Source organism: Loxodonta africana, chromosome 21 (genome assembly GCF_030014295.1).
Source record: "Loxodonta africana isolate mLoxAfr1 chromosome 21, mLoxAfr1.hap2, whole genome shotgun sequence".
Lineage (NCBI taxonomy): Eukaryota > Metazoa > Chordata > Mammalia > Proboscidea > Elephantidae > Loxodonta > Loxodonta africana.
Genome location: NC_087362.1, coordinates 33745373 through 33765402, shown reverse-complemented (window position 1 = coordinate 33765402; position 20030 = coordinate 33745373). Strand labels below are relative to the sequence as shown.

The following is a 20030-nucleotide window of genomic DNA, read 5'->3' as shown; positions in this document are numbered from 1 at the left end:
GGTTTCTCTGATGTACGGTGACTGTTTTTCCCTTTGTATTTAATAAGTATCTTATAAGGAGAAACTTCATGACCCATTAAGCTTTTACCTGTTTTTCGTTAAACACACACGTGTTTTTCTTCACGGAGTTTTGTATTGAAGCAAAGCTTACATGCAGAAAAGTACACAGAGTTAATGTATGTGGGTCCGTGAATTATCAGCAGGGTGACACAAGGATGTGCTTTAGTTGGGGCGCTCAGGGGAGGTTCCCTTGGGAAGGGGACACTTTAGCAAAGATCTGAATAGAAGGAAGGTAGGCCGATCTAAGGTGCATCAATTGGTCCCATCCCACCTAGAGCAAAGGAGAATGAAGAACACCAAAGAAAGACACAAGGAATATATGAGCCCAAGAGAAAGAAAGGGCCACACAAACCAGAGACTCCATCAGCCTGAGACCGGAAGAACTAGATGGTGCCTGGCTACCACCAGTGACCACCCTGACAGGGAACACAGCCGAGAATCCCTGATGGAGCAGGAGAAAAGTGGGATGCAGACCTCAAATTCTAGCAAAAAGACCAGACTTAATGGTCTGAGACTGGAGGGACCCCGGAAGACATGGCCTGGGACTCTGTTAGCCCAGAGCCGAAACCATTCCCAAAGCCAACTCTTCAGACAAAGATTAGACTGGACTGTAAGACATAGAACGATACTTCTGAGGAGAGTGCTTCTTAGCTCAAGTAGATAGATACATGAGACTAAATGGGTGGCTTCTGTCCGGAGGTGAGATGAGAGGGAAAAGGGGACAGGAGCTAACTGAATGGACATGGGAAATCTGGGGTGGAAGGGAGGAGTGTGCTATCACATTGTAGAGAGACCAACTTGGATCACATAACAGTGTGTATAAATTTTTGTATGAGAGACTGACTTGAACTGTAAACTTCCACTTAAAGCACAATTAAAAAAAAAAGAAGGAAGGTAGGCTGTAAAATAGCTGGGGGAGAGCTTGCCAGGCAGAGTGACTTGTGAAGTATAAAGATTTGGAGGCAGGACTCAGATCAGTGTTTGATGAACACGAGGAGGCAGGGCCTGGGGCAGGAGGGGTGGGGTTGACAGACAAGCCAGAGCACGAGGGGCCTGTGTGCGGTGTAAGAGTCTGATGTTATCGCCAGCACAATGGCAAGTGTCCTGGCTTGGGTTCCACAAGAGGCAGACCCTGAGACAAGGATTCGAGAACGAGTAGTTTATTTGGGTGATTCAGTGGTAGAATTCTCACCTTCCATGTGGGAGACTCGGGTTTGATTGCTGGTCAATGCGCTTCCTGTAGCGGAGGCTTGTGTGCTGCTACGATGCTGAACAAGTTTCAGTGGGGCTTCCAGACTAAGATAGACCAGGAAGAAAGGCCTGGTGATCTACTTCTGAAAATCAGCCAGTGAAAACCTATGGGCCACAACAGTTTGATCCACAACTGACCATGGGCATGGTGCAGGAATGGGCAGCATTTCATTCCATTATGGGATGCCATGAGCCGGGGGCCAACTTCATGGCATTAACAATAATCCCAGGAAATTGTGGTAGGGGAGTAAGGAATCGGGACAAGGAAGGGAAGTCGCCCATAGAGGGTATGTTAAACCAACACTTACTCCTGAGGGCAATGTTGGGGGAATCCTGGGAGATTGTAGAACAAGCCTCAGATTTCCCTCACCAAAGGAGAGGGAGCTGGGGTATTTATCCACCAGCTCTGGTGAGCCACTGATTGTGGGATGCAACCCTTTTGGTCCACGGTGTCAAAACCAAATCCTGCCGGCAGAGTTGCAGGTGTTAGAACCTTTCTTAGGAGCGAATGCCAAGGGGTTGAGGCAACAGTGTCTGCTCTAGGAAGCCATCGGAGGGCTTCACATCGGGAGGGATGGCACTGATTTTCAGCAGGGTCCCTCTGACTGTTTACGCAGGAGCGACTGTGGGGCAGCCAGAGTGGAAACAGGGAGAACATTCTGTTTGGAGGGGATCTCAAGTCCCTCTGAATTCCTCAGCCCTAGGGGGTGGAGCCCAGGAAATGAGCTGCACCAAACCAGGGGAGAGAAGGACAGGCCACAGACCCTGTCTGGGTTCCTCTCTGCCTGTCTGACAACTACTTTACTGAGAACTAACTGTGGGGCGGCTCTACTCTGTTATATGCAGTTGCTATGAGTCGGAATCAACTTGATGGCACCTAACAACAAAAATCATCCCTGGGTGGCACGACGATTTGCACTCAACTACTAACCTAAAGGTTGGCTATGTGAACCCAGCCAGTGGCATGACAGAAGACAGACCTGGTGATCTGTTTCCGTAAAGATCACGCCCGCAGAGCAGCTTTACTCTGTAACACACAGGGTCACCATGAGTCGGAATCGACTCCGTGGCAACGGATTTCTGGTTTGGGTTTAACCCCACACTCAGGCCTCGGGAGCCCTGGGCCTGTGGGAGCTTTCAAAAGGAGTAATTGGGACTTTGAACTCTTTTCATTGTATCAAAAAGTCCTACAGGAATCCTACCTTTAACTTCTGATCAGGCTTTCCAGCTTGAGTAAAATATCTATTCGTTCATTCTCCACTCAACAGATTTTTATTCAGTGCATACTTTTTTGTTAATTTTTTAATTAAGATAAAATCCACCTAACATCAAATTCACCATTGAAACCAATTTAAACCGTGCTTTTCAGCAGATTTTTTTTTTTTTTTTGTATATTCACAAGGTTGTACAACCATCACCACTATCTAATTCCAGGACATTTCTATCACCCCAAAACAAACCCCGTAGCTCCCCATTTCCTCCTCCCCCCGCCCTTGACAACCCCCAATCTGCTTTCTGTCTCTGTGGATTTACCCTCTCTGGACATCTCCTATAAATGGGATCATGCAGTAAGTGGTCCCTTGTGCCTGGCCTCTTCCACTCAGCGTCCTGTTTTCAAGGGTCACCTACGTTGTAGCACGCATCAGCGCTTCGTTCCTCTCTATGGCTGCATAATATCCCACTGTGCGGCTCGACCACAGTTTGTTAACCCATTCATCAGGTGATGGATGGGTTGCTCCCACTCAGTGCCTTCTTTTAAACTCAGGAGGATAATAAAGTGCCGTGAATTTGCAGAAACTGCGGGGCTGAGGGATCCCCCAGCAGGGCCTCTCACTGAGCCCAGGAATCAGGAGGCCCGTCTCAGGTCCTCTCCTTTAACCCAAGGACCAAAATCAGCTGCCCTCGAGCCAACGTTATCTCATGGTGACCCCATGTGTGTCAGAGTAGAACTGGGCTCCATGGTATTTCCAGTGGCTGATTTTTCGGAAGGCCGTCAGGTCTTCCTTCCAAAGCACTTCTTGGTAGCCTCGAACCTCCAACCAGTTAGCAGCAGAGCACATTAACCATATGCACTCCTCCCCCTCTGCCCCAGGGTCTCCTAAAAACCTGAAGATCAAAGGAGAGTTAGCCTGACGAGAGTTTGGGGTGAGGGTGCCACTGGGGAGTGTTCCGGGCAGAGGGACCAGCTCAAGCGGAGTTGGAGGGGAGAGGCCCACCAGGGGCCCTTGAGAAGGGAGAGTTTGGAAAGGCTGCAGTGGGGAGATGGCGTGAGAGGTAGTAGCCAGGCGTGGTGACCCTGGTGTGCCATGTGAAGGATTCTGGGTGTTAACTTGGGGTGCAGGGTGTAAGCAAGGGGATGACATGAGCAGGTGTGAGCTTCAGAACAATGCTGGGGGCGGAGGAAAGGGGGTGGCTGACCTTGCCTGGCCCGCGGGCTTCCTAGGAGCTGGGACTGCCAGTGCTAGAGCTTGGACCAAAACCGAAGTCAAACCAGTTGCCGTCGAGCTGACTCTGCCTCCTGGCGACCCCGTGTGTGCGGAGTAGAATTGTGTCCCATGGGGTTTTCATTGGCTAGTTTTGGGGGAGTAGATCTCCAGGCCTTTCTTCCGAGGTGCTTCTGGGTAGGCCTGAACCGCTGGTCTTTTGTTAGTATTCAAGGGCTTAACTGTTTGCACACAGGATGGTTGGTTACCTCCAGGGCTGCCCTGAGGAGCATGGGCTGGAGGGTTTAAAGGAAAACCTTAGGCCCCTTTGCTTTCGGTTGGAATTCTCTTGACTCTGAGTGACAGGATTGGATGCCTTTGAATTTTAAAATTGAGAATAAATTTTAAAAGGGAGTCAATTGATACTTAGCAAATGCCATTTGTTTAGTGAGCAAAATCTTCCTGACCAGCAGTCCACTGGGTTGGGGAAGACTCATAAGAAGAGACTGTGGAGAAGTTTGGGAATCCTAAGGCCGGCTTTCCTCTGCCGGAATCTGTTCTTTCCATCCCCCAAACCCATCTTCTCTCCATCTGTGGAGATCTTTTCCTCCATTCATACCACCACCCTCTAGAAGATTCCATGACTTCCCCCCTCCAAGGTCATTTCTTCCTCTTCTGAAAACCCTTTGGTGGGTAGGTTTGTTCGAGTGCCAAGTCTTAATAATAGCTGGTGGCCACTCAAAGTGTGAGGAGGAGGAGGACTCCTGGGCCTGCCCCTGCTTAGGGGAAAACGTCACCCCAGAATTGAATAGCCATGTCTGCTACAGGTGTCAGAGGAGGGAGGAGTGGTGTCTGTCCATGTGTTTACCTCCCAATTCACAAATTCCCTGGGTGGCGCAAGCAATTTGCTTTTGGCGACTAATCTAATCAAACCCACCCAGCTGCTCCACAGGAGAAAGACCTGCCCATCTGCTCTCGAAAAGATTACATCTTAGAAAACACCATGAGGGCAGTTCTACTACATCACATGAGGTCTCTAAGAGTCAAAAATTGAATTGATAGCACCTAACAACAACACTAATCTAAAGGTTGATGGTTCAAACTCACCCAGTGGCACCACAGAAGAAAGGCCTGGCAATTGGCTTCCATAAAGATTACAGCCAAGGAAACCCTATGGAGGTGTTCTACCCTGTAATGCATGGGGTCTCCATAAGTCAGAATCAACCCAATGACAACTTCTTTTTGTGTGGTTGTTGTTCTTGTTGTTTTTGTTTGTTAACACACTCCTTGGGCCCTGGGTTGTGTCTCACAGGTCTGTTCCTTGTGACTTCTGGTAGATCTAAGCCCCTTGCAAGGCTAGCCAAGCCCACAGCATGGAGGAAGTGCTGAGCAAATGCCTTTCTATGGTTTAGCCAACAAGGACTATGGAAAGAGCCACAGTGGAAGTCTGACGTGAGCCGGGCCTGGACACAGGCTCGGTGCGGGAGTGTGGCCACAGTTCTGGTGCAAACATAGGAGCTACTTCACATGAGAGGGCCTCACTGTGATGGAACCAGCTGCAGAACATTTGGGGTCTTGGCTATTGCCCTTCTCTCTGGTTGGAATGCTTTTCCCGGAAATACTCACAGTGGTCCCCTCTGACCTCATTCAAGTCTGTGCAAATGCCCCCTCTTCTGACTGCTCCACCGACATCCCCCCACCTCTGCAGTCTCCGTCCTGTTTATGTTTCTCTGTAGCGTCGCTCACTCCCTGGCCTTGCAGTATGTATACACTAATGTGTGTGCAGTGTACCTTGTCCACTCAAAGATAAGACACAAGAGAGCAGGGATAGATTCTGTCATTGCACGGCTGTATCCAGTGCCTGTAACAGTGCCTGGCATGTGGCACGTGCTTAAAAAATATCTGTGGAGTGGACAAATGCAAGAGGCATCATCTCTCGGTGCCCCGATTTCTTCATCTATAAAATTATACTAATTGCTGCAGTGCATGGCCAGAAAAAAAAAGAAAAACACAAAAATATTTGAGGGTCTGTGTAAGGTGCCATGACTTCAAACACATTCCTTAAAATTTAAATTGTTGAGAATACAGTGTACCCTTTCTGAAAAGGATGCCTTCTGATGAATGCCAGCTCTATAACTTGTGAGGGAGGTTTTTACCAAATGAATTCCAGATGCCTTGAGATTGTATCAAGGCTTCCCAATAGCGTCCATTGTTTGGGGATAATTGATGGGTGATGAAATGACACCACTTTCATATGGAGAACAAATGGGTGGGGGAGGGCAGGGAGCTGCCTGTACAATGTGCCCAGAGCAGACATTTCAAGAAATGGCTGATGCCTTTGGCTGGTTTCACCCATGGCTCTCAACGCTGTCCAGGGTATCTGGGTCTTCCTTAGAGCTGCCAACCTTAGGAAGTTTCTCAGCTAGTTGTCTTGTGTGTGTGGGTTCTTTGACAGCAGACTCTAGAATTCTGCAGGGGGAAGACAAAAGCAAAATTCTTGGAGGAAAAGTCTTGTAATTGGTGGTAATGACCTTAGCACCATAACCAAGGCTATGGAGCTAAGAAAAGATGTTGAAAATGAATATAAATAGCAGCAGTAATTGCTGGGGGTGAAAATGGAGGATGCACAGCTCCCCTCCCCCCAAAAAGACTAAACTGTTGAGAAACTAGTTTGTTCTGTAAACCTTCATCTAAAGTACATTAAAAAAAAAGTTCTTTGTTATTCCAGAAAAAACAAACAGACTAAAAAAAGGATGTGGGCAATTAGATTAAATTACTAAGAATCTGACAGCAAAAGGTAGCTAAAGATAGAAAATCAAAAATGAAAATGAGAAACGAAATTCCATTTAATTTGTAAAAGGAAATCAAGAGACTATATAAATATTTGTCTCTATTTCTGAAAGGCTTTCAGACAACTCCTGATAGAATTTTAAATGGAATGTTTATTCCAAAATCAAAGACGACAAAAAATAGCAGAGTGTTCACTTCAAAAAAAACACAGAAATAAAACATGAAAGAGGAAGACAGATGTCGGTCTAATGATAACTATAATGATGTAAACAGTCAATGTCCTACTATGGAGCAAATAATCTCAAATAAGATTTTTTTTTAATTCCAGTGATCTGCTGTTTAGAGGGAGACTTATCCAGTAAATATGGCTGAACATTTGCTATGATTGACGCACTGTGATAGACGGCAGTGGGCACATGATGACGAAACCCACAGGCTCCTTCCTCTTGCAAAGCTTACTGTCTCGTTGGAAATGAACCAGGATAGCTAAAAACAAAATATCAGATGTCCATCACACAGACGGGAGCCACGAGGAAGCAGCACTGACCACGTGAACTCTTCAAAGTGGACTTTATGGAGCACAATTTAAGGAGATACAGGTGCTGCTAAACAATTAAAAAAGCTATAATCAACAGGTAAATCATTATTAATCCACCCAGCCCCATAATACAAAAAACGAAAATTCAGACATACAAGGAAAAAGTGGGCAGGAAAGCAGTCTGTGTGGGAAGTTTTAACTCATCTTGATCCTGTGCCAGGTCAAGTTCACAGTAAAAAATAAACAAAGATATTGTGTTGGTTACCTAGTGCTTCCGTAACAAAAGAAAAAGAAGGCCCAAGTGGGTGGTTTTAAAGAACGGAAATTTACTGTCTCATACTTCTGGAGGCTGAAAGTTGAAATCAGTGTTGATGCCCACTGGGGGCCTCTCTCCTGGTTTCTGGAGACTGCTGGAGGTCCTTGGAGCTCCTTTGCGGCTTGTACACACATCTGCCTCCATCTTCACAGGGGGTATCCCCCTGTTTGTCTGTCTGTCTGTGTCTGTTCTCCCCTTTATAAGACACCACTCAGAAGGGGTTAGGTTTAGGACCCATCCTACCTTGGTGTGACCGCATTAACGTAAGAAAACTCCCATTCCCAAACAGGGTCACATCCATACTTACAGGGGTTAGGACTTCCACATCTTTTTGTGGGACGCAATTCAATCCATAACAGACATGAACGATGTAACTAGATATGCAAAACTAATAGACACAGAACTAATTAACCCCCTTACGAAGTAGCATGCAGGAAGTTTTCTAGAACCCTTGAAACATAAGAATTGACTACAAACCAGGAACAAAGGCTCAATAAATTAAGAAAGAGGAAACAAACAAACAAACAGACCTTTGTATACAGGCTACATTTTCTGATCAGAGCGCTACAAAATAAAAAATGCTACTCAGAGATTCCAGGTGCAGGAGGTAAGTGTGAGGGCCGCCGCTGCTCTTGGCTTCTGTGTGATCTTGGATGAGCTCTGTGCGCCTTCATCCTCACCTGCAGGCTGGGACCCTACACTCTCTGGTTTCTTAAGATCAGGGAGCCTTGGTTTACTGATCTGTACGATGGCCTTGGCCATAGGTGAAGCCACAGCCTTCTCCTCCCTCAACTAGGGAAGAGAGAGCTGTGGGTCACAGAGACGATGTGTGTCCAAAGCTGTACAGCTCAGGTAGGGGTCTGACTCAGCTTCCACCCACCTGGCTGCCATCATATTAGCGCTACCCACAAGGAGAATCACCTGGGCTCTTGTTACATACCCACCTTCCCGCCGGCTCCAGACCCGAAGACTCAGAGGAGGACCGGGTCTGAGAGTCCTCATTTTAAACAGACATTTTCTCCCCCACTCCCACCCCATCCTTCACCCCAGGTGATTCTTATAAGCCTGCTTGTTTGGACGCAGCCAGACCTCTGGCCCACGACACTGCGGGTCCTCGGGGCTTTCTGGGCCGCTGGCCCCCAGGGCCCGGGAGTCCCGGGAAAGCTCGCGGGCCGGGGCGGGGCCGGGGGCTCCTAGGGCGGCCGCGGGCGTAGCCCCGCCCCGGAGGCGGGGCCTCACCTGCGGCGAGCAGGTAGGCAGCTACCAGGTAACGTGGGCCTGTCCCTGGAGGCTTGGGCGCGCGCAGCCAGCCCCGGCCTCGCCAGGGACCAAGGGGCGCCGAACCGGAGGCCAGGCGTGGAGCCTCGCCGGCTCACCATGGTAGAGCGACGCTTCTCCAAGTTGCTGCAGAAACTCACCTTCTTCTCCCGCGCAGGCCACCAGTACGAGCCGCTGGAGAGGGGTGAGCTGGAAGCCCTGGTGAGTTGGGGCGGCGGAGTGCGGGGTGCGCGATCCGACCCCCCACCCTACCCCACCCCCCGGACCCCGTCTGAGCGTTGAGGTCTGCCTTCCACACCTCGCCTTCCCCCCGGCTCTAGAAAGAAGCCCGTCTTCATGGCGATACAAGCTCTCTCCTCTTTGAGCAGGACACTTTATAATTTACCTTTCCCACGACCGCCCATTTTGCGGATGAGGAACTGAGGCCCGAAAGAGATTGAGTGTGACCCTTAACAGCACACAGCTAATACACGACCTAGCTGGGAAGTAAACCCAGGTTTCCCTGACTCTAGAGAATTTAAACTCCAGGGAATTTAAGCTAGGTTTATCTGTCTACAGACCCGGGCTACTGTAAGAATTTTTTAAAAGTTACTTCCATCGAAAGCAAAGAAAAAACTGTAGCTCAAAAGTTGTAGTCAGAATAGCAACAAATAATGATGGAAATCAAGAGCAGAGGAGCCTCCCAGCTTTGCACTTTTTAAAAACCACTCTGCCTTGCATGTTGACTTGGTGAACGCCGGGGACCCTTTAGAATAAACCAACAGGATTTAGATCCGGGGAGTTTACCAGCAGACAAACTGACACAGTCGTCAGATAAAGCCCTTCTGCTGCTCTGACTTGAGAAGCCAGGGGTGACTCCCGGACACCCTTGTGCTTGGCTCTGTTGGCGGAATTCCTACCACAAGTTAAAGGCAAGAGCACTCCGTTTTTGCAGAAGCATCTCCACCTGCGTCCCCCCTTTTTTTCCTTTTAATCACTCATTCAGAAATAAAATTCCTGAAAATTCATGGGAATTACCACTCTGAGGATGGTGCGGGACCGGGCAGTGTTTCATTCTGTTGTGCTTAGGGTCGCTATGAGTTGAAATCGACTGGACGGCACCTAACAACACCACCACTCTCCTCTGGCCTTTTTTTTTTTTTTTTTAATGGTGAAAATATACGCAGCAAAACATTTGCCAATACAACTTCCACGTTTACACTTCAACGATATTAATTACATTTTTCATGTTGTGCCACCATGATCGCTAAGCTCATTCAAAACATTCACCAGCACTAGCATAAACTCATTGCCCTCTAAGTGAAAACTCGCCCTTTCCCCCTTCCTCCCTCCCCTGGTAACCACTAATCCCTGGTTTCTATGTATTTGCTTATTTCATATGAGTGAGATCATACTGTATTTGTCCTTTTGCAACTGACATCTTTCACTCAGCATAATGTTTTCAAGGTTCATCCGTGTTGTGGCCTGGATCAGGACTTCATTCGTCTTTATGACTGATGAGTAGGGTTCCATTGTACGTGTGTACCACGTTTTATGTATCCATTCATCTGTTGGTGGACATGTTGGTTGTTTCTACCTTTTGACTATTGTGAAAAGTGCTACAGTGAACGTTGGAGTATGCGTTTCTGTTTGCTTTTCTGTCTTCACTTCTGGATACGTATCTAGGATTGGAGTTGCTGGGTCCTATGGTAGCTCTGGGGCCTCGTGGCGCAGTGGTTAAGAGCTCAGCTGCTAACCAGAAGGTGGGCAGTTTGAATCCACCAGCTGCTTCTTGGAAGCCCTATGGGGCAGTTCTACTCTGTCCTATAGGGTCACTATGCGTTGGAATCGACTGATGGTGGCGGATGATGGTAGCTCTATGTTCTGTGGCCTTTGACTGGTAAAGGGAAACATCAAAGTTAAATTTATTTTTTAATGAAAAAGATCAGCTGAAAAGTATTTGATTTTAAATTTTTCTCCCAACGAACGGCAACAGCCCAAACATTTTGCTTTTATGACTCTTAAATATTTGTGCGTTTTAAAAATCGTGTTTTATAACAGGTGTTGGGGTGAGTATTCTGGTGTTAGGATGGGGTACACCAAAGCACGGTGTAGCTAGCAGTTTTCAAATAATCTCTATTTTTTCTGAAGTATTGTGTGTTAAACTTCAACGGGATATAGACTTATTTTGCTACAAGTCATTTCTCTACTTATATTTTGTGTTGTGCATCCTGTTAAAGTAGTTTGGAGTTAGTTTGCCAAATGGTTTGCTTTTCCCGCATTACTTTTCCTCCTCCTCTTTGCTTTCCACGCTTTGACTTTTGCAGCAAGCTAGGTGTTTTCCAAACCCTCCTGGCTTGTAGTTGGTGACAGTCAGGCTTTATAGGCTGTCCAGATAAGCCTAATACAGGGTGATGGACATGAACAGAGAGGCTGGGGCACTTTGGGGTTTGGATCACGGCCCCAAGGTGGACTGCATTCCCCAGAGCTTTCCAGAGGGGTCCTCCAGGCCTGGGCAGGTCTTCACCGTGTCTGTGGGTATGTAAGGTACCACCACTTGGCTGTGAACCAGTGTGTGTGTGGTGTGGGTGATGAGCCAGCGGTCTGGAGTGTGGGGGAGGTCCCTTATTCAGGCAGCGGGCAGGAAACACAGCAGAGAAACAAGGTGTCCTGTCTCTAAGGCACCTTGTGCAAACACAGGAAGTATAATAAAGGGAAGCAGGGTGTGGATGAGGGAGGGAGGCCAGCTGGAACCAGGCAACCTGCTTCCTTGCAGGGCAGCTCACAGCTCCAGCAGCTCCTCTGCCCTTAGATCTGCATCCTACAATTCAGCCCTTTTTCTCTCAAGAAAGGAGCCCTGGTGGCACACTGGTTAAGCACTTGTCTGCTTTGGTTCAAGCCTGCCAGCCACTCAGCAGGAAGGTGTAGCAGTCTGTTTCTGTAAAGATGATAGCCTTGGAAACCCTGTGGGGTAGTTCTCCTCAGCCTTAGAGGGTCACTATGAATCTGAATCAACTCTAGAGCAATGGACTTAGTTTTTGGTTTTTTTCTCAAGAAAATTTAGAAATGAGGCACCACTGGCTTATAGTGACTTATTTCCACAATTGTCATAACTCTGTCTTATGAGCACGTACTATATACCAAGTGTGCCACACCCCTGGTGGCTTCCCAAGCTCCTTGTTGAGTTACCCTGGTTACAATACTAATCACATTGATTGAGAACTTGCTGTGTCTTCTCTTGGGTCCTCTTACTGCCTATTAATGTAGCAGTTTGCTGGATGAGGAAGTTCAGGCTCAGAGGTGGGGCTCTATCCTTCACAAGTATTTACCTAGGGCCAGCTTGGAGCTGGGCCCTGAGGATACCAAACCTGTTGCCTTGGAGTAGATTCAGGCTCATAGTGATCCTATAGGGCAGAGTAGAACTGCCCCGTAGGGTTTCCAAGGAGCAGCTCATGGATTTCAACTGCCCACTTTTAGATTAGCAGCCGAACTGGTAACCATTGTGCTACCAGGAGTCCACTGAGGATACAGCTATGTGCAGAGCAGAGCTACAGGGGCACAGGCAGTCAGCAGAGACGGCGTCAGGGGGCGTCAGGTGTTTCGGATACAGTGGTCTGGGTGCTGTGGAGAAAAAAGCAGAGTGACGGGGCCGGGGATGGTGGGTGAAATAGAGACCTGGAGGACCCAGAGTTAGTCAGCACTGGAGGCTGGATTTGAATACGGTCCCCACTCGCCCCAAGAGTGGCTTTTTCTTCCATTGCCTGCGTTGCCAGTGTAATGAAGAGGAAGGTGTTTGAGAGACCCATGTGTGAGTTTTCTAGGGCTTCTGTAACCAGTGGCCACTAACTGGGTGACTTAAAACAGCCGAAATTCAACCTCTCACGGTTCTGGAGGACAGACATTCAAGATCAAGGTGTCAGCAGGTCCACACTCCCTCTGAAGCAGGGCTTTGGGTCGGTTCATTCTGGTCTGACGTCCTGCTGAGAATTCGTGTTTCTACCCCCAGATGTACTACGTTGGAATCTACATTTTAACAAGATCCCCGGGTGATTCTTATAGATCCCAAGGCGATTCTTATGGACATAACACCTAGAGATCTTGTTAAACTGTAGATCCTGATTCAGTATATCTGGGGGGTGGAAAGGCAAGTTATCAGCAGGGGGTCCAACCAGAATGAGCTGGTGTGAAGCCCTGCTCTGAAGGCTCTAGGGGAGAATCTATTCCATGATCTCCTAGCTTCTGGTGGCTCTTGGCAAAGTATTCCTTGACTTGTAGACGTATCACTCAGATCTCTGTCTCCATCACCACAGGGCCTTCTCCCCTGTGTGTCTCTGTGTCTCTGGTAAGGACACCAATCATTGGCTTTAGGGCTATGTTAATCCAGTACTACCTCGTCTTGACTAATTACATTTGCAAAGACCCTATTTCTGAATGAGATCACATTCACAGGTACTGGGAGGGTTAGGAGTAAACATATCTTTTTGGGGGACACAGTTCAACCTACAACACCTCCTTAATTTAACTACTGAAAACAGTTTCTCTGCTGACCTGAGAGTCAGAGTGAGGAGAACATTGGACCAGAAATTTCTGCTTCCCCATGACTAGGTGCCAATGTTGGGGAAGTCGTCTCTGCCCCTTAGGTCTCCCATGTCTTAACTGGGGCCAGTTGCAGCTCCACCGTGTGCTGCCTTCCTGGTTAGTAAACTGATTCGTTTTCCTGGGGCTCCCTGGCAGGAGGACTGGGTTCCCACAGAACCATGTAGTGGTCATCCATTCATTCAACCAAGATTCCCTAAGCCCTACTGTACACTGGCCTGGTGTTGTTCACCACAGATATGGTGGTAAAAAGAAGCTCACACGCCTGCCCTCATGGTACCCCACCCATGGGTAGAGATGGGCCCAGAACTGCCGGCCACAGCAGACTGTTTAATGACAGGTGTGTACGTACTGGGAGGAAGACGGGGTATTTAAGATGAATGGGTGTGGCAAAGAGGAGTCTGCAGGACGAAGGGCAGAGGTTGGTGGAGTGATCTAGGCAGAAGGAAGTGAGGCTCAGGGGGTGGGAAGGAGAGATGGACAAGACTGTAGAGATGGAACAAGGCTGGGCCACAGTGTCTCGGATGCTGTCATAGAGATTGGCTTTATCCCTAGAGCAACAGGGAGCCACCCAAGGGTTTCAAGTCGAGGCTACAACATTCATTCATTCACTTATTCCCAGATGTGCCAAGTATTGGGAAAGTGGTGAACAAAACAGACACAGTCAGATTTGTGTTTTTAAGAGATCACATTTCGTTTGCAGGAAGGGAATGTACAGGAGGAAGCTCAGAGGCTTACACACACACGCACGCACATATACATCCTTAACCGTGTCTTTCTCAAGGACATCTTTTCATATGCAAACCTTTTCAAAGAAATGTCTTACAGTCTCCAGTGTTGTCTTAAAATGATTGTGCTAAAATGCAACTTACTTGAATAAGTCTAAAATAAGCATGACCCTTGTAATAACCGTAGCTGTATGCATACAACTTATGAAATCAAACTAAATTTACAAATAAAAGCACACAGATCAAATGTGACAACTTCCTTAATAATAAGGCTCATGACATTGAGTTCTCAGGCAGGGTTTCCACCAAGAAGGTAGCTGCAGTCTTTTTATGACCTCACCTCTGAGGCGATATGATATGCCATCACTCCTGCTGTATCCTGTTCATTAGAAGCAAGTCGAGGTCCAGCCCACACTCAAAGGGAGGGAGCTTTGAAACAATGTGACTACCAGGAGGCAAGGGTGATTGGCGGCCAGTTAGAGCTGCCTGCCCCAGTGGTAGAAAGAAATATTTCCTTAAATGAGCTAACTCATATAAAAGCACTTAGAACCACACCTGCCATGTAAACCCAAACCAAAACCGATTGCTGTCGAGTCAATTTCGACTCATAGTGACCCTATAGGACAGGATAGAACTGCCCCATAGTTTTCCAAGGAGCGGCTGGTGGATTCGAACTGCTGATCTTTTGGTTAGCAGCCAAGCTAGTAACCACTGTGCCACCAGGGCTCCAACACCTGCCATATAGTCTGCTTAATAGTTATCTGTTTTTATTAGCATTTTTATTTGTCTTGGGTTCTGTTCTTTATTTAGACTTTTTGAATTTTAATTTTGAGAATACTAATGCTGAGAGTGTCCATCCACATGTAAGTGTATAAAACAGTAGCTGAATTTGTCAACAATTTGTTTGTTTAGGATACTCAGGCCTCATTTTAAGCCACTTCTGCCGGCCAGCAGCCTGGGCATGCCAGTTTTAATGGCTGTCATTTGGTAACTTTAGAACCGACTTGTTCACTTGAAAATAAGATAAGCATCGGCCTTAGTGGAAGAGTATTTCTTTGTTTCGTACTTAATTTGTTTTTATAACCACACTTGGTACTCATTGCCTGTGACAGGTTGCTATGCACAAAGACTAGGTTCATGTAAGACCCCTGCTCGCAACACGACAAACTTAAAGGTAAAATTAGTAAGAATTTCAAGATGGTGACTACAGTGCATTAAACTGTAGTGTGGGGACCTTCTGAGCATGGGGTGCTATGCGGCTAGACTGGTCGTAGGCCTGTGAAGCTGGCCCTGCCCAGGGATTCTTGTTGGAGAGAAAAATGAAGTTGACGTGAATTCTGTGGGATACTAGCAGTTCTTGCGAAATGTCCTGGGATCAGCCTAGGCCTGCTGGCCATTCGGTGGCCGTGCGTCCTAGCATTCTCGCTCTCCAGGATAGCTTACGTGACAGTGATGATAGTGACAATTTAGTGAGTGTCCCGGGTGGTGCAAATGGTCAACATGCTCTGCTGCTAACTAAAAGAAAGTTCCAGTCCACCCAGCGGCACCTTGGAAGAAAGGCCTGGCAATCGACTTCCAAAAAATTAGCCCCTGGAGACTCTATAGAGGACTGTTCTACTCTGGCGCACATGGGATCACCATTAGTTGGGGTCAGCTTGATGGTAACTGTTAATACAGTATCCCACGCTAAGACTTGCAGGGTTGGAGAGGCTGGGGGCCTTCCATCTAGATTACCCAGTGCCCCCATGTCTAAAACAGGGTTGGGTGCCCATCTGTGTTTCCAATGAGTGTAAATCCCAAAGATGTTTAGCCAACCCACCTTTGCTTGGGTAATTTTTTTTTTTTTTTTTTTTTAATATTTGAAGCTTAACACTATCTCTTTAATTCCTGTCTACCTCACAACTCTTTGGAGTAGATTCTCTTATCTCCATTTTACAGCAGAGGGAATGGAGGCTAAGAGAGGCAGTTTGACTTGCCCAGGACCACACTTACAGTAGTTAATGGAAGAAACAGACTGGAATGTTTCAATTTCCAGTCTAGGGAAGTATCCTTTCCACCACTGCTTTGTAAGATTTCGCCGGAAGACTCTCTTATCTGTTCACAATGTTCCTTGCTGTTGAGAATTTGTATCATTTTTAATATCATATATCATACTAAAAGACTAGAATATCTACTCTGTCACTTGTAGGAAATATACCCTTGAAGGGTATTTTCTTTTTGGAAGATGTGGGCCACAAGAAGAAACTGTAATTTTCTATTGAGGTGGCAGACACTTTTGAAATTGTGTTTATTACTCCACTCCCTGCCCCAAATCCCTAGTAGAAAGGAAGGAATTGTATTTTGGGGCTGTGCCAACTTCCCAACTGCCCACTCTGTTGGTGGATCTTATGGATTGTGCCCCTCCAAAATTTATGTTGAAGTCCTAATTCTGGTATCTGTGAATGTGACCTTGTTTGGAAATCGTTGTTGTACGCCGTTGAGTTCATTCCAACTTATAGTGACCTGCCTCAGAGTGATAGAGTAGAACTGTCCCACAGGGTTTTCTAGGCTGTAATCTTTAGGCGAGCTGATCACCGGGTCTTTTCTCCCGAGGACCTGTGGTGTGTCCGAACTGCTGACTTTTTGATTAGCGGCTGAGTGCTTAACCTTTGCACCACCAGGGCTCCTTTGTTTGGAAATAGGGCCATTGAAAATGTTACCAGTTACCATGAAGTTATACTAGAGTAATTCAAATTGATAGGAATCTGTATTTCCATCATTACTAATGTGTTTGTTAGCTATTTATATTTCCTCTTCAAGATTGTTTATTCATGTCCATTGCCCACCCTTCTCAGTGTCATCCCAATTTTTCTTATTTATTTTCCTGAGTTCTTTATGTTTGAAGGACATTAACACCTTTCAGTAATATTTGTATAAAATATGTAACCAGTTTATTTGCCTTTTGATTTTGCTTTGGATACTTGTAGTCTAGCTTTTTTTCTCCCCCACTATATAGGGTCGCTATGAGTTGGAATCGACTCGATGGCACTGGGTACTGGGTTTTGATCTTTCCTTTGGAAAATACTTATTCGATGCCCACAGCATGTGAGGCAACGTGTGGGCTCTTCTCCTCTGTCCTTCACTCCACCAGTCCATAAATCTGTATTAGTTGGCTCTCCCACGGACACTGTTTAAAGAACTCGGTCATATGAATCAAGTCTCACTAAGGGACAAATGCATAAGCCTAGAGCCTCTTTCCACCACCTGCCTGTCATTATGTTGTAGTGTGGTTGCTTGCATATTGCTGTGATGCTGGAAGCTATGCCACCGGTATTTCCAACACCAGCAGAGTCATCCATGATAGACAGGTTTTAGTGAAGCTTCCAGACTAAGACAAGACTAGGAAGAAAGGCCTGACGATCTACTTCTGAAAATTAGCCATTGAAAACCCTATGGATCACAACAGAATATTGTCTGATACAGTGCTGAAAGATGGGCCCTCAGGTAGTAAGGCACTCAAAAGACAAAGTGGGGGCAACAATGGACTTGAGCATACCAACGATCATGAATATGATGTCAGACTGGGCAGTGTGTCATTCTGTTGTACATGGGGTCGCCATGAGTCAGAGCCAATTCAATAGCAACTAACAACAACAGAGTCCGTTTATTAAACTCCGTGAGAGTATGACTGCCAAGTAGACTTGTTGATTGGTCGGTGTAGGAAAGTCTAAGAGGGAAAACGATTTACACCACAGGGTTGCTAGGCAAGCACAGATTCAGAACGAGAGGAGTGAATGTGATTTGCGAAAATACTTGTTTTTTGAGTAGTTTAGTACATTTACGTGATATAAAATCCAAAGGGCACTAAAGGATAAGGGCACCTACTTCCCTGCCACTCCTTTGTCTCTAGCTTCTCACTGTGTCTCCATCAACTGTGTCATTTCTTCTAGATTCTTCCAGAGGGATTTTATGCATTTTGTTGTTGTTGTGTGCTGTCAAGTTCATTCCAACTCATAACAACCCCTTGTGACAGAGTAGAACTTCCCCATAAGGTTTTTCTTGGCTGTAAACTTTTTTTTTCTCTCTAAATTTTTTTTTTGTTGTTGTCGTTGTTGCTGAGAATATACACAGCAGAACATACCAATTCAATGGTTTCTACATGTACAACTTAGTAACATTGATTACGTTCTTTGTTTCGTGTAAGGATTCTTACCTTCCTTTTCTGAGTTGTTCCTCCCTCATTAACATAAACTCATTGTCCCCTAAGGTTCCCATCCAATCTTTTAAGTTGCTGATATCAGTTTGATCCCATATACATAGTTCTTAAAAGAGCATAATGTTCAAGGCTGACCTTTTTAACTACTTAAGCTGGATTTTAAGATGACTTCAGGGGATATTTTTGGTTTAAGTTTTAAAGGTTATCTCAGGGCAGTAGTTTCAGAGATTCATTCACTCTCTCTGGCTCCAGAAAGTCTAGAGTTCATAAGATTTTGAAATATATTCTGCATTTTCCCCCTTTTGATCAGGATTCTTCTATGGAATCTTTGATCAAAATGTTCAGTAGCGATAGCCAGGCACCATTTGTCTCGTGACGAAGGAGGCAGTTGTTTCTGGAGTCATTTAGCCACACATTCCATATCCACCTCCTATTCCTAACTGTCCTTCTTCCTCTGTTGTTCCAGGTGAATAGAAACCAATTGTGCATTGGATGGCCGCTTGCAAGCTTTTAAGACCTTAGGCACTACACAACGAACTAGAGGTAGAACAGAAGCACTAAATGTGTTATTAGGCCAGTTAACAGGAATGTCCAAAGAAACCGTGACTCTATAACTCCAAACCAAGAAATGAAATCCCATGAGATGTTTGGTAGTACATAAGCAGCCTCAGCAACTACTTTTTTTTTTTTTTTACATTGTTGTAAATATGTTTATTACACAACTTTTGTCAATTCAGCTTTTTACAGGTGTATGACTTATTGACAGCAATTACAATAATTGGCTATGCAACCTACCCTTAATCACTATGATTTTTCCATCAGTGTTAGCCCTCCTTTTCCCCTCCCTCCCATACCTGGTAACCATTAGTAAACTTTGGTCTCTCTACATTTGCCTTTTTTTGTCTTTTTATATAAGTGAGGTCATACAATATTTGTCCTCTTGTGACTGGCTCATTTTGCTCAGCATAATGTCTTCAAGTTCCATCCATACTGTATGATGTATCAAGACTTCATTTCTCCTACTGGGTAAGTAGTATTCCATTGTATGTATGTACCACATTTTGTTTATCCGTTCATCTGTTGATGGAAATTTAGGTAGTGTCCACCTTTTGTTTTTGGGGGGGCTATTGTGAATAGTATTGCAATGAACATTGGTGTACAAGCCTCTTTATGAGTTTCTGCTTTCAAGTTTTTTGGGTATCTACCTAGGAGTGGGATTGCTGGGTTGTGTGGTAGTTCTATTTTTAGTTTTTTGAGGAACCGCAATACTGTTTTTCACAACAGCTGTACCATTTTGCTGTCCCACCAGCAGTGGATAAGAGTACCAACTTCCCTACATCCTCACCAACGTTTTTTTTTCTTAGCCATCCTAGTGGGAGTGAAATGGTATCTCATTGTAGTTTTGATTTGCATTTCCTGATGGCTAACGATGCTGAGCATCTTTTCATGTGTTTGATGGTCATTTGAATGTCCTCTTTGGTGAAATGTCTATGTCTTTTGCCCATTTTATGATTGGGTTATTTGTCTTTTTGTTTTTTAAGTTGTCGAAATTTTATTATGGTTATTAGGTTCTCGTCAGATATATGGTTTCTGAAGACATTCTCCCAGTTGGTAGCTTGTCTTTTCACTTTTTGGTAGTCTTTCAATTTCATTTGACTCTAAGAAATTCGTGATTTCTCTTTTGATTTCTTCCTTGAACTCATTGGAAGTTTAATAATGTGTTGTTTAATTGCTGTATGTTGTGTATTTTCTAGGTTTTTTTCTGTCACTGATTTCTATCTTCGCTCCATTTTGGGCAGACAAAATATTTGTATGATTTCAATCTTTTTAAATTTACCAAGACTTGCTTTGTGACCTAAAGTGTGGTCTATCCTGT

At 45.7% G+C, this 20030-nt stretch overlaps 1 protein-coding gene across 1 annotated transcript in view; it reads left to right on the top strand.

Annotated features, from left to right (window-relative positions):
- Positions 1-20030, top strand: part of ATP2C2 (ATPase secretory pathway Ca2+ transporting 2) — a 95909-nt gene that overhangs the window by 9312 nt on the left and 66567 nt on the right. Inside the window, exons 3-4 of the mRNA XM_064273494.1 lie at positions 8462-8630; positions 8669-8857. Of these exons, the coding sequence (XP_064129564.1) occupies positions 8462-8630; positions 8669-8857 (358 nt within the window). The remainder of the gene's footprint in view (positions 1-8461; positions 8631-8668; positions 8858-20030) is intronic.